The sequence below is a fragment of the Saccostrea cucullata genome, unplaced genomic scaffold, assembly GCF_032062105.1.
Source record: "Saccostrea cucullata isolate Sc308-1 unplaced genomic scaffold, CSIRO_AGI_Scuc_v1 ctg998, whole genome shotgun sequence".
NCBI classification, from domain to species: domain Eukaryota; kingdom Metazoa; phylum Mollusca; class Bivalvia; order Ostreida; family Ostreidae; genus Saccostrea; species Saccostrea cuccullata.
The window spans coordinates 74,184-89,098 of record NW_026925204.1 but is presented as its reverse complement, the minus strand read 5'-3'; the positions used below and the strand labels follow the sequence as shown (position 1 = coordinate 89,098).

Sequence of the window (14,915 nt, the reverse complement as noted above, 5' to 3'; positions counted from 1 at the left end):
CAATACACTGATTGAGTTTATGTCTGTGTTTATTATCCTTTTCTACAGTTTTATGACATTTACTAAAAGTTAAGATATTGAAAAAAATATTTCATACAAACCATAACATTTTCTGTATACACCCCTTATGAGGAACACCTCTAGACTCGTCTTTTAAATGGAGAATAATTTAGAGGATAACCGACTAAATTATCAAGACTCTCGAGCCCGATTAGAAAAAATCGGGTTCGAGGTTCGGTGAAAAAAAGAAAGAAAAAATGGAGACCTCGCTTATTTCAACAGAGCTTTGGAGAAATGGTCCACAACCAGGTTCATACTACAATTTCCCTGGTCGTTTGGATACAAAACCAGCCGCACAGGTTGGAGCATCTAAAAGAACATTGTATGTATTCTGTCATTCTGTAGTCCTACAGTTTTATTTTAATGTAATATCCATAATTTGCTGATTCATTTGAGCCAATTTGCTAAATCGTTTTTTTGGTATATTAGATTTATATAAAACAATTCAATATGCTTTTTATTCATTTCACTTGATATTCTTTATGATTATTGTTTTTCTGAAATATTTTTTGAACAAGTAAATTTTAGCAGTTCAAAAACATGCTCGACAGAGGAATTTCGGAATGCTTTTATATGCCTAATTGAAGACCTACGGGTAATTGAAGACCTACAGAAGACCTACGGAAGACCTACAAAAATGGGGGATATATACAGCAAAACTGATATGATATTCTGATTAAGCATATCCTAAATATATAAAATACACAAAAAAGTTTTATAAAAAGAAGTTTTAAAGTGTATTTTTTAAGCTCGGTAATGGGAACTATTTCTTCTCTCAGAAGACCTACAGCAAGAACGATAACTCGCGTAAATAACAAATCAGCTGTTCACCAAAACATATCAAGAAAATGTAATTATCATAAAAATGTAATTAAAAAATAATATTAAAGGACGAAAAAAAATTATTGGAGATACTTTATATACATAAATCAAAGATAAAAAAAAAATAAAATGCAATATTCAGTCAGATACAATTCTATTTTGTTAAAATAGTTATTAAAATCATTAAAATTGTAAACACTGTATATAATTTATAATACCATCATATGTCAATCATAAAATCATTATAAATACATACACTTGTATATACGTTATATTTAGTATTTTATATGTGTTTATAAATAAATCAGTATAATATTTAGTTCAGGTTTGATAAATAATAAAAATTCATTGTGATAGAATGATTTGTGTTCTTGTTATTAAAAATACCTAGTAATGTCATTTATAACATCTGGAAATTTTTATAAGATTTGCATTTATGTAGAGAATGAAAATTTCAAAATTGCAGTTAAAAGAATTTGAAGTAAATTTTCAAAAAGAATACAGACATAATCACTTTCAAAATCTTATTTCCCCCGAGTCAAAGCATCATCATAATTTTTTTTTAAAATATGCATGCATTTTTATGATAACATGCATGTTGATTATTTTATTCAATTTTAAAAAGTGTGTATTTTCTTTTAATTTAATTATTGAATGATATACCAGGCCCCAGGATCATGAAGCATCTTAAGCTTAAGTCAAAAATGACTTAGATGCTGAATTTTTTAAGAGGTCAAACAGTCCAAAATGAAAATGCCTTCCGATTTTGAATCATCAGTCTGCTGTTGTTTGCAAATTATGAGTTTCTTTTAACAAGTTTTAAAGATTTTATAGATAATTAAAATTTTGAATGAAGTCTAAGTCTGTTTCATGATCCCAGGGCCTGGTATCTTCAAGATTGATATAATGTACATATATATTTTAGCTCAAAATGTAAAAGAAATAAAACCTTATGTTTTATATTATAGTGCCTATTTCTTGGCTTACAGCATGTTATCTGGAAATATACATTTAATTAAGTTATTAAATATTCCTCGTGAATGTTATATAAATGTGTTATATTGAAAAAAGATGACCATTTTGAATATTAAAAAAAAATTCAAAACGTAATTCATTTTATTAAGTTATATTCTGAATAAATGCACATTAATTTTATTTGTTTATTCTTGCTAGCATTTTTAAGATATAAAATAAATATTTTTTTTATATCTTTGCTCTGTTGACTGCAAATTAACATTCATCAGAGCAAGTGGGGTGTGTTGATAATTGCAATCAAAACATGGATAAATCCTCAGGGTGACTGCCGGAGTGTGTATACAACAAATTAGTGAAGATCGAAGCCCTTAGTACAGAGTAATATTGGTTAATTGAGACAAATCCACAGCACACATATCAATAATTTGAACTTGAATATTCAATAATTATCCCATAAAACATATTTAAAAAAATTACACTATTTATTAAATATTAACTATAGATTTCAAGTAGAATATTAATTTGATAAATGAAATAATCATGATAATTATTTATATTTTTAACTTCATCAAAATTCATCATCCAGCTGATTTCTTTATCATAATTCATAATTAAAAAAACTCAACAAAATCATTTGCATTTTTTTTTTTATTTTGTCTTATACTGATTCTTCCTATAAACTTCACAATATAAATGAGCGTGTTGTTGTTTACAAGACAAGTCATCCAGAGTTATCGTTCTTGCCGTAGGTCGTCTAAGAGAAGAAATAGTTCCCCTTACCGAGCTTAAAAAATACACTTTAAAACTTCTTTTTATAATTTTTTTTTGTGTAGTTTACATATTTAGGCCATGCTAAATTAGAATATCATATCAGTTTTGCTGAATATATCCCCCATTTTTGTAGGTCTTCCGTAGGTCTTCTGTAGGTCTTCAATTACCTGTAGGTCTTCAATTAGGCAGGCCGCTCTGTGTTATATGGACTTATGTTGAATTTGCACAACTCTCAGTTTTATAAATTTATATGTCCAAAAGGCAGTGGAATGTAGGAGATAAAGTCTTCTGCAAATAGTATGTTTCATGGTTTAAACTTAACTGAAATTTCCAAGAGCCATGTGGGCTCCTGACATTTTAAAATTTAGGAGCCCACTGCTTAATTTGTTAGCCCACAGTCTCTCTGATTTTTTTAAAATGCCTTTTATAGATACTGGGACAAAAAGTAGATACAAATGAAATACATATATAAATTCATCTGTTTAAAATTGGAGTTCTTTATACTTTATAAAAATCAGGATGTCATATAAATATTTAATCAAAGGAAATAAAATTGTTTTCAGTCAACACTTTTACTATCATTTTTTTTTTACATGGTAATACATGTATTATAGTAAATACGTAGCCCTGGTACATGAATTTGCTTCTTCAAGCGATAAATTGACAATGACACAATAAGATTTTCTATGTTAATATTTTAATAACAGCATATCTGAAATAAGTTAAAACACTTCCCTTACCAAAATAAAAGCCTTCTGGCACATAGTTGCAGCAAGTTTACTGCAAAGTTGCCGCAACTTTGCGGCAAATATTTGCGGCAAACTTGCCACAAATAGATTTTTCGTATGCAAATTTTTTTCTGGCACACAGTTTGCGGCATATTTGCGGCAAAGTTCTGGCACATTTGTGGCACACACTTGTGGCATATTTCTGGCATATAGTTTACTGCAAGTTTGTGGCACACACTTGCGGCACATTTCTGGCATATAGTTAACTGCAAATTTGTGGCACACACTTGTGGCACATTTCTGGCATATACAATTCCATAAGTTAATATACCTAACCTTAACAAATTAATTTTAAAAGAAAGTGATTAAACATGACAGCAACATGTAATACATGTACTATAAAAAAAAGAACATTCAAGCCATTTTAAAAATTATTTATGAAAATTTCAAGATAAAAAGGTACCAAGTACATGTATATATAACACTAACTATAATATTAATGTTTAAAAAAAACTTGCACAGTACAAGAACAAAATCTGTTGATTGAACAGTTACACTGTATACATCAGATAGAGAAAGAAACAGATTTAAAAAAAATAAATTAGCAACCTTTGAGTAATATAATGGCACAAATTTACATTGGTCATTATGCAAAATAAATAGAGGATTTGTAGTTAACAACAATCACAAAACATTTTACATCAAAGAAAAGATTCACCTCTTACAATGAATTTCAACTGCACGTATCAAAGTAATAGTGCTGCACAATATGAATAAAAACATATAAGGTATTTTGACAAATTAAATCTCACAATATTATTTACACAGTAAAGGCGACAATTTGTTCAGTGTCTTGATTCTATCACTTTTAAAAAAAACAACAACATAATCCCCTTGAAGAATCCATGTCATGTTGAAAGAGTGTCCTTATCCGTTGCATTTCCCATTAATTGATTGATTGTATATTGTTTAAAGTCCCTCATGAGAATTTTTCACTTATATGGAGATGCCAACATCTGCCGTGGGAGAGCTGCAAATTTTGTCCTACACTACATTAATTGGCACTCAGAGCCATTGAACAGGGAGGATCTTTTTTTATCATCACCTACTGCAACATGGGACCTCAGTTTATACAGTCTTATCCGAAGGATCCACAGTGGAATTCAACTCCTTACTTCGTGACTCAAGGGCAGACGCTCTAACCATGTGGGCGATACATTTGATAGGAATATTCTTGGTACATGTACTTCAAATTCACTCTGACATTTCAACTAACTTTTCATGATTGGGGGTGGGGGGGGTGGGGGGGGGCTTCCTTTCCAACATTATGCAAGTACCTGTTAAAAAGATAGAGAGAAATTACTCACATTGCAGTCATTGAAACCAATATTTATTTAAGCAATGAATTAAACCTAATTTTGACCTAGAGATACCACATTTGTATCTTGTTTTGTATGCATTAAAATCATATTAAATGGCAATTCAGGATAGATTGACAAACAATTCAAAAACAACACTTTGTTAAATAAAACTACATGCTTCTCTGACAAATTATAGAATGTAAAGTGTATTTAATCATTTGTTTATATGACATATAAACATTTGAATATGGACCTAATTCTTAATTGTGCTTACTTACTTTTAGTCCATATTTTAGTTAGCAGAATCCTTTCCTGCAGATAAATGCCCTTTTGATCTATTCTTTGTTGAGGATTTACTGATTCATCATCAGTCCATCTGGATATATAGAACAAAAAATAAAAACATATACATGTAATATATCGACCCAATTTGTTATGAACAAGTACTGTAAAAATTCTAACTGGCTCAGCAAATACAGTCAAGTCTTATTTCTATGTTAAAAAGACATCAGTGTTATACAATTTTTTTTAAAATACTCACATTCTCTCTTTATCCAAGGTCTATGTTGCTGTTTTCTCCTTTCTCTTTGTTCTTGTCATGAGTCATGACCCAGGTGGTTTAAAAATTGGCGCAAACTTCCAAACCGGATGTGAACTGATAAGCCGTTCTTAGATAGGTCTGTAACACAACAGACAAGTCGTTCCTAAAGGTCTTTATGGCACACTTTTGGCACACAGTGATTTTGTTGGTTAAAAGAAACATTTCTGGTACACTTCTGGCACACTATTTATATAAAAGGCATCTAAGGGAAAATTGTGGCATACTTCTGGCACATATGTGCATTAGATCATTTAATGTGCCGCTAGAAGTACATATGTGCCACTAGCAGCACACAATGAACCGCAAGTGGCATACTGTGTGCTGCTAGCTGCATTTACTGCACACTTCTGGCATACTGTTCTGGTACATAGATTTGTTTGCCGCAAACTTGCTGCAAGCTTGCCGCAAACTTGCAGCAAACATTTCATTTTGGTAAGGGTTACTATTCATATGACTGAGTAGTTGGGAGTTATTAAAATTGTATATCTCTCACGTATCAACCATTTACGGAGGTTGGAGGAAATTCAGATTATAAAAAAAAAGACTATCATTTTAGGGAATTTCACAAATCATGTAGTACTTTAAATGGAAAAGATGAAGGATATTTACGAACAATAGGACCATGCTGCTGTGATTTATTTCATTTTTCTGTAGTTTTAAATCAAAAACCTGCATAAAATGTCTGTTTTTCAGTAAGGGGACTGGGAATGAATTCGGCCCCTGCAGAATTTTTATTCGCCACGTGGGCGAGTAACTTATAAATTTTATGAGCCCACATCAATTTTTACTCGCAATTTGCGAGTGGGTGAGCGTTAAGTTTAACCCCTGTGTTTTATCATCAAATTGATACAGTATGACTCCTCTATGTTTTGTTTTAGTTTATGAATTATCTTTTGGTAATTGATGCAAACCTATGATGTATTAATTTAAAGGATGTTATTTTTCTTCATTTAACATGTTTAAAAAAAAAATTCCTGAATTGATAAGTTAAACACCCTCTTCTGACAGGGTTCGTCATCAACGTTAGTCTGTTAGTCTCAGACTAATACATTTTCATTCTGACTAATAAAATTTGTGGCTAATAAGTCCGAATGGACTGATAAAGTTTTCTGGAAAAAAAATAAAGAATCTACCGATGTTCAATTATCGACAACTTTTCACTGGAAAACCCCATATGTATTTTTAGCTTTCTAGCTTCTTGGCGGGAAGTTAGGTATTTCTGAGTCAATTCATTGCTTAATTTTAGGACTTATTGGTTTGAAATAAAACATTTTAGCAATCATGATTTAGTATGACACATAAAGAAAGATGTCGGACGTTTGGATGAGAAAAACAAAAGAGATCGGGAATACGATCGTAGTTCCTGATTACATGATTTCAACGAATCTTGGTATAAAACATTTCACGCAAATGCTTTGATTATTTCAAAATAGGTATAAAAAGTATATTGAAAATTTTTCTATTTATTTACTGATATTTTGCGACGGAGTCATAAAATGGCCCGCGGACTAGTAAACCTAAAGAAGCACTAGTCTGGCCAAAGCCTAAAGCCTAAATTTTTAGACCAAAGCCTAAAAATGTAAGTGTCAAACCCTGTTCTGACAATTGGTGGCATCTCCATACATGTGTATCAGTGAAATATTTGTGAGAGGAATATTTTAGTTTTACACCAAACAATTTGAAGATCAAAGGCAGAGCATTATACATGTACACATGTAGTTAACAATAAAACAACATATCATCATATGCCAGTTTTACTTAGCAGTACAATTGAACTTGGGGGTATTTCAAACACAGATGTTTAAAATAGCATGGATATATCGAAGTGATCTTGTTGTCTCAATCACATATTCTTGAAGTATTTTACCCTGGATATCTTGAATCCTTGGATATCTCGAAGTTTTTTCTCGGTCCCATTGATACCAAAGTTCAACTGTACTTTCTTACTGATGCTTTTAAAGCCTTTTGGGGCAAAACAATAACCATTAAGATTTTCCAGCCATCATATAAATGGTAATTTTTCAAATATTATTTATTTCAGAGCTCCTACAGTAACTGGTACCTCCGTCCTTGGACTGTGTTTTGATGGGGGTGTTATAATCGCAGCTGATATGTTGGGATCGTATGGTTCCATGGCTCGCTACAGGAATCTCTCTCGTGTATTGAAAGTTAATGATACCACAGCCCTGGGTATAAGTGGGGATTATGCTGATTTTCAGTTCATGAAATCCATTATTGAACAAAGAGTGTAAGTACGAAAGTTATGAAATCAGTAAAAAAAATAATAATTACATGTACAATGTACACTTACGATCTGAGAGGGAAAAAATTAGAGTTTTCACCATATTGATAATAAAATTTATAAATGAAAAAAAATAATTGTTTTAATTTTTCCAAAAGATATTATTCCTTGTAGATACAATGTACACTTTAGATCTGAGAGGGAAAAAAATGAAAGGTTTCAACATATTGAAAATGAAATTTACATACACATTTAACCAGTGTCTTGGCAGTTTTTGTTTGATGAAGTAACAAGATGAATGCACATGCATGAATTTATTTCTCTTTAAAAAAGTTGCAAGAGTCACGTTGAATATGTTTAGAATAAATTACTGAAAACCAACTTTTATTCCAGAGTGAGAAACATTTGTGAAGTTGGCGAGATCCTCTTCATTGCGAATATTTCTTGCCGCGAACAGGTCCTTAAAGTGTTTGTGTCTATTAACAACAGATCCTAAAAGGCTAGATTGTGAAAATTAATCATCGCACACTAGTTTATTCCTGGTTAATTGTGAATTAAAGTCATCGGGAATAAAAGTTGGTTAAGAGTAATGTTATTAGCCAGTAATTCTGTTTTCCCTGGTCTGGATTGAATACTATAATAAGTGTTAAAAAAATGAAGAGTTTAATTGAAAATACATGTAAGAGAAATGCTGTAAATTATCAGCATAAGAAAACCTTGTTTTATGGTATAAAACCAATATTTTGAGAGTACAGTGAGATTAGTACTTGACAATTTCTGTTTTACAGTATAGACGAGGAGTGTTTAAATGACGGATTCCAGTACACACCTAAAAGTCTCTTCTCCTGGATGACCCGAGTCCTGTACAACAGGAGGTCTAACTTTAACCCACTGTGGAACACATTTGTTGTGGGTGGATTACAAGATGGAGAACCGTAAGTTTTTTTTTTTTGGGGGGGGGAGGGGAATCAATGAAAGGGATGTAGATCACAAGAGGATCACAAGAGTGTGCACTGTAAGTTTTGGAGGGGGAAGAGATGGGAAGGGATGGTGAATGAAACATAGGACTGTAAGTTTGGGTGGAAAGGATGAGAAGGGAAGAAATGGTTAGGCAGGAGGAGGGTACAAGATGGAGAACTTTAAGAATGCATGGAAAGGAAGGGGGAGGGGATATGGATTATATATATGCATTCAGAATTGTTTAACTTTCTATGGAACACTTTCAAATAAAAATATTCTATAGCACTAATTGTTATGCATGGTTAAGTTGCATTTTATTATTAGTTATTTATAAGTAAATATGACAACTGTGTGGTAGCTAAAATTCACAGTTTTAATTTTCAATACAGTGTACTTTCTTTTTGTATTCCTGTAAAATTAAAAATCATGTACAACTGTCAATGTAACTACAGTCAAATTTTGCATTTGTTTGTTTTCTTATTTCTTTTTCAGGTTTCTAGGTTATATAGACAAGATTGGAATAGCTTTCAATGATCCAACGATTGCCTGTGGATTTGGGGCATATCTTGCAGTGGTAAGATGTCACTCCTAAAAATAACCTAAATTTTTCATAGTTATTGTGCAGGGACTTTGAATCGGGGGTGGGGAGAGGGTGGGATGGACATTCCCCCCCCTTTTTTTTTTACTTTTCAAGTTTCTTTTCAGGTGAGTTGAACATTTTTTCCTATGGTTGGCGCCCCACTCTTAAAAAAGATGCTTAGCCTATGTCACTGTTGTACATGTGTTATCACTTTGCAAAAAGATATAGATGTATTTTATATTTCCTTTTTTAAAGTACATTAATGATTCAAGGTCATTTTTTACTGGAAACAAATCACACACTTTCAAATCTTTTGAGGTTGAGAGATTTTGGCAAGTAAGTCTGTTTGAACAAAGATTTAACAGAGAAATATTCTTGAGTATTGAAGTTTAAGTTATTCTTTTGAAAAACTTTTCTGCACAAAATATGCATTTAAACAATAGACATGATTTGAGCATATTTATTAAAGGTTGGCTTGAAATTTTTATCATAGCATCAAAATAAGTTTAGAACAATGACAGCTCTTGATTAAACAGATCTTACATGGTATTCTTACTATTCTAGTAAATCTTCTCTTTAAAGGGGAATAACTCTTATTTCACCCTCAAAGATGTAAAAGATAAACATCATAATTATTTTAGGTGAAAAGTATTAAATAACTATATACCAAACAAGTTTAAAACTTTTACTTTGCCAAATCAGTTATTTAATGGTTGAATGGTTTTCATTTTATTACCGAAAGTTGATTGTTTAGCCCTCTTAACAGAAACATTTAAATAAAACACCCCCCTTCCGACCATTTAATCTAAACATGCTAGTCAGCTATGTAAATTACATCGCAGTCCTTTACCACCCATTAGGTTTATCAATGTCTTTATCTGCGAAATAAATATTCTTCATTTTTAATTGCCTGTTGTTCAGATGTTCCTAACTTGGCGTAGTGTAAACTCTTGGACTTCCGGTCCTATTATTTATGCTATTGAAACACATGAGCCTGATGAGTTGTGATATAGTGTACATTTGCATCTGCAGCTCTTTTTTTCTTTATTTTGAGAATTTCCAACATTAGCAATGAAAATCAGTCATTTTGAGGAAATATAGGCATCACATCCGGTAAAGAAAGAAGAATTTTTTCCCGGCCTTTTAGTACAATACTTAACAGTTTCAAAACCTTGAAAACCCAAACAATTGTTTAAAATTTTATTAAAAATGCAAAAATTTGATTTCTGTTAAGAGGGCTAAAAAGCATTCCGAGGAAAGAAATTCATAACCGTTAAATAATTGATTTGGCAAAGTAAAAGATGTCCTAACCTTTTTTGTACATAGTTATAACCCGTATATACTTTTCACCCTAAAATTATCTTTTCTCTTATATTAAAAAAAAACATCATATTATTGTGATTTAAATAAAAACATCAGCTTTTAGAGAATTTTAAGGCTTGTTTCTTGCAAGAGAAAAAAAATTATATTTTGATATTGAAACTTTCAGATATTTAAACCTATATTGTCAATGTAAAAAATTTTTCAGATGTTCCATACCATGGATAATAAACTGTTTTTTGATCCAGATTTTCTTATGAAGTTGAAGTCTTATTAAAAATTTGGTTAAGATACTTGAAAACCTTCAGATATCTTTCAAGATTTCTTCTTTCATGTCAGTACTGTTGAGTTAAGAATATTAACAACAAAAATGACTGTTAAATCTGGCATCTCTGGTCTTGATAAAATTTGACTTAATGTAGCATTGAAATAAAAAAAAAACAAACAACTAAACCCTCTTGTATTCTATACACCAAGATTTTTTTTAAGGTATGATAGTCAAATATTTTCAGTATTTAATTTACATTTAAGCCTATTTTTTGGTTGGAAGCAGTTTTATGTTCTGAAAGATGTACTGTAAAACCAGAAGTATTTCATGTGACTGTAAAAAGAATAGGGTTACTTTCCAAACAACAAAAATTTAATGCCCATGAAACCTTCTTAGATGACAAAACAACAAAATTTTACTCCCACTAAAAATTGTGCTTCTTCAGTATATCTTTACCATAAGTATACATTTATTTCTTTTCTGAAATCCACAGACAGTTGAAAACATTCGATTTTGAACCAATGAAATTTTGTGAACAACTGATTTACTATATATATACTGTAGCACAAATTTTTGCGGGGATAAAATTTTGTTGATTTGTCATCAAAAGTAGTTTCTGATTTTCTATATATATATATAAAACACATTGATAATTGTTAACTCTCTTTTAAAGCAACACCTTGCTCTCTGTTGTAGCCCCTACTGCGTGATGCTTACGAAGCCAATCCTAAGATGTCCCTAGCAGAGGCCGAGAAGAAAATAGACGAGTGTATGAAAGTTTTGTACTATAGGGACGCCCGATCTCTTAACAAGGTATGCACAAAGATAGCATGGTGATATGGATCTTAATATTGATTGATTTTGAATTGTTAACAGAAATATCAATAAAGATTTGATCAATTAAATCCTATTCATTATATAATTATATACTCTTGAGTAAATACTTATAAGTACATGAATTCACTCATAAAATTTGATATAAAAACTGACATATATGTATGCAAAAACCATATAAAATTATTTGAATGAATTTTCTTCATCATATGACATTTTTCATTAATCATACAATGCATGCTTGAGTGTCATTTCCTGCTGAAAGTTAATTCTTTTCAATATTTTTCTGTCCCTCTTTATTTTTCCTCTCATCTCCTTGACTAAGATCTCTGTTTTGTTTTTCAGTATGAAGTTGTCATCATTACAAAGGATGGCACCATGGTGAAATCTCCCATTGTATCAGAAACAAACTGGGAAGTAGCTCACATGATCAAGTAAGGGTCCACTTTTGAAATCATTTTTTGTAAATGTATTATATTAAGTGTACTCGATATTTGGCGGAAATTGATTTTTGAACAAGTTAGCATAGATTTGATTGAGAGAATTTCTAAATGTTTCTACACATGAATACATGTGTGTGTAAGACATATCGCATTGTACTTAAAAGTAAGCATATGTTTCTATTTGCCAAAACTGCCAAAAAGAATACACAGCCAAGTGTAATACATTTACAGTATTCAGTAATGAACACATCTTGCATCTACGCAATTCAGATTACTATATTTACCCTTTACCATTTCACACTTTTGATGCCCTCCATGAATTTTGTTAAAACAGCCCTATTATTCTCTTGTTTGAGTAATTAACTATACCCACTCAATAGTTTACTGGATTATAGTATTTGATGGCAAAATGTATCTGTATTTACCACAGTATAAGTGTAATAAGGTATATGCATTTGAAAAAGTTTGGTGGGATTTTTATACGCCCGTCTTAAGACGGGACGTATTATGTTATAGGCTTCGTGTCCGTCCGTCTGTCCGTCTGTCTGTTAGCTTTTTCGTTTCCGGCTCATAACTTTAATACTACTAGGCCTAGGATTACCAAACTTTGTCATCTGATGCATCTTGGGTAGAAGGTGTGTCCCACAAAAAGTAGGTCGCTCTGACCTTTAATTAAGAAGTTATAGCCAAATATGGAAAAATCCTTTCCGGCCCATAACTAGAAAACCATAAGACCTACAATCATCAAACTTGGCCAGTTTATGCATCTTAGGTAGAAGGTGTGTCGCGACCTATTTCAAGGTCACTGTGACCTTTAATTTAAGTGAATTTTTTAAAAAAAAATCTGTATCTTTTTACTATTCATTTACACATCCCAAATAATGTAAGAGTATTGCACTGTTCTTATTAAAAAAGTGTTAAATCAGTTATTTTTTTTAAGCATATACTTGACAGCAATCTAAAACAAATATAATGTATGTTAGAGAAATCCCATGTCTCCCATGAGTGTAATTATCAAGCACTGGTCAAGAAGAATTTTGATAACAGAAAATTGCATGTCAAATTAGAGAGAAATTAATGGGTTTTGAGTGCAGGAGCTATTGACAGAGCATTGGCATTATCTATATCCCTTGAGAATTGGGCAAATGGGTAAGCCTGTTTGATTAAAAATAGCTCTTGTTGACTAGCTTAAGTTTTGAAATGAATTTGATGAAAAGTAATTGATATTGCATAATAGACTAATCTGATATTATGTAATATTATTAATAAAAAACTAATTTTATGGGTGGGGTTGAATCAGCATGTCCATATGAATTACATACTAAAACCTGTCGGACATTAAATCTCAACCAAAAAAAAAAAAAAAAATCTGAGAGTATTTTATATGTTTTTAAAAAAAATTATAGTGCAGACCCATTCATCTCTTGGTAGTAATGAGTAGACAAGCATCCAGTTAAAGATTAATTAATGAATTCAATGTAGGAAGGCTAGCTGTCTCAGTCGCTCTGATTAAGCAGCCCTTTGGGGATTAGACAGAACTGCTGGTCAGTTATAGCATATGTCATTTGATGGCCAGCCTTTTTTTTCAAAATTAATTTGGTATAGATTAAGTTGTTAAGACTAATTTGATGATGGGCATTTGACAAGGTCTAACACAACCAGCACAGAAATCTATCAGTGATGTAATATTTATTATAATTGATGCCTACATCACAGGGGATGGATAAATGACAAATCATTGAAATCTTAGAATCATTAAGGTTGACGTGATTTTCTTGCACCTAAACTGTTCAAGAAAATTGAAATTTTTTGACGGGCGTATCATGCTGTGGCGCGGCACTTTTTTCTACTATTGTTTGCAGCTGACTGTAAAGTTTCACGTTACGTCACGATCTAGTTGACAGCTGCACTCAAGGTAAATTATACACGCCTCCTAACCGCAAGCTTTACGACTGGAACTTTCTTCTTGTCCCTGATTGGTTGCTTGTGCAATAGACTATTTCCGTATCAATGCTGATAATTTGAGTTGACCAATCACATGAATTGTTTACGCTGGATGCATCTGACGAAAAAGATCGTGACGAAACGTGAAAATTTACAGTCAGCTGCAAACAATAGTATTAAAAAAGCCATTGGATCTGTAGCTGTTTATTGCTAATATAAAGTGTTATTTGAATTGTTTTCTTTGTTTTGCAGGGGCTATGAATGATAAAGAGACAGAACAATTAAAATAGTGAATATGTGTATAAAAATGTGTAAAGAAGAGGAACTAAAACAGATTTAACACAAATGTTCAAAACAAAATAAGCAAAAACTGTCACATTTTTTTTTAAGATAATTTAAAAAAAAAGTGTCATATTTCTCATTGAATAAAATATTCCATACTACTTATCATAAGACTTACGTGTAATTGGATATGTTTTTGTTATAATCTCCATGACTCTATGAATATTTGGAACACTGTAGACTGACAGATAAGTTGATGTTACAAGATAACACAGAATGACAGATTTCATTACAACTTCTTTAAAAGTCCTGACTAGAATTTCTAGGGATCTAACGCTGATGTGCAAGTCTGTGTGATTTACACACCAATAATTTACACTAAACTTAAAAACATTCCTTATATTTATCCCATGGTTACCCCTTTATTTCATGAATATAGCTCATATGATTTTGTTTTCGTATTAAAAATGGGATAAAAAGAATCTTCTATGATTTATAGTTGGATATGATTTTTATCCAACTCATGCATTTTTAGCTCACTTCGACGAAGTCAAGATGAGCTTATGCTATACCCCCGGCATTGGTGTCGACGTCCCGGTTAAAGTTTTAGGGGCAGGTCCATTCCAAAGTACATGTACATGTAACTATAAGCCCTACCTGGACCAAACTTGCATAGATGATGCATCTAGGGATGGGCACTACCAGGCTTTCTTCGGATGCTGGA

The 14,915-nt window shown here is 31.7% G+C and overlaps 1 protein-coding gene and 1 long non-coding RNA gene across 2 annotated transcripts; one reads left to right on the top strand and one right to left on the bottom strand.

The window, feature by feature from the left end:
• Positions 1-221: 221 nt before the first annotated feature.
• Positions 222-14,279, top strand: LOC134268346 (proteasome subunit beta type-4-like). The gene is made up of 7 exons (XM_062750585.1): positions 222-382; positions 7,360-7,566; positions 8,349-8,495; positions 9,013-9,094; positions 11,385-11,501; positions 11,868-11,956; positions 14,162-14,279. The coding sequence occupies exons 1-7, from the start codon at positions 258-260 to the stop codon at positions 14,172-14,174; spliced, it is 780 nt and encodes a 259-aa protein (XP_062606569.1). The 5' UTR covers positions 222-257; the 3' UTR covers positions 14,175-14,279.
• On the bottom strand, positions 3,368-5,607 carry LOC134268334 (uncharacterized). The gene is made up of 3 exons (XR_009992340.1): positions 5,259-5,607; positions 4,996-5,093; positions 3,368-4,693 (listed from the first exon to the last, which is right to left on the bottom strand). It is a non-coding gene; the product is annotated as an uncharacterized LOC134268334 (long non-coding RNA).
• Positions 14,280-14,915: the final 636 nt, after the last annotated feature.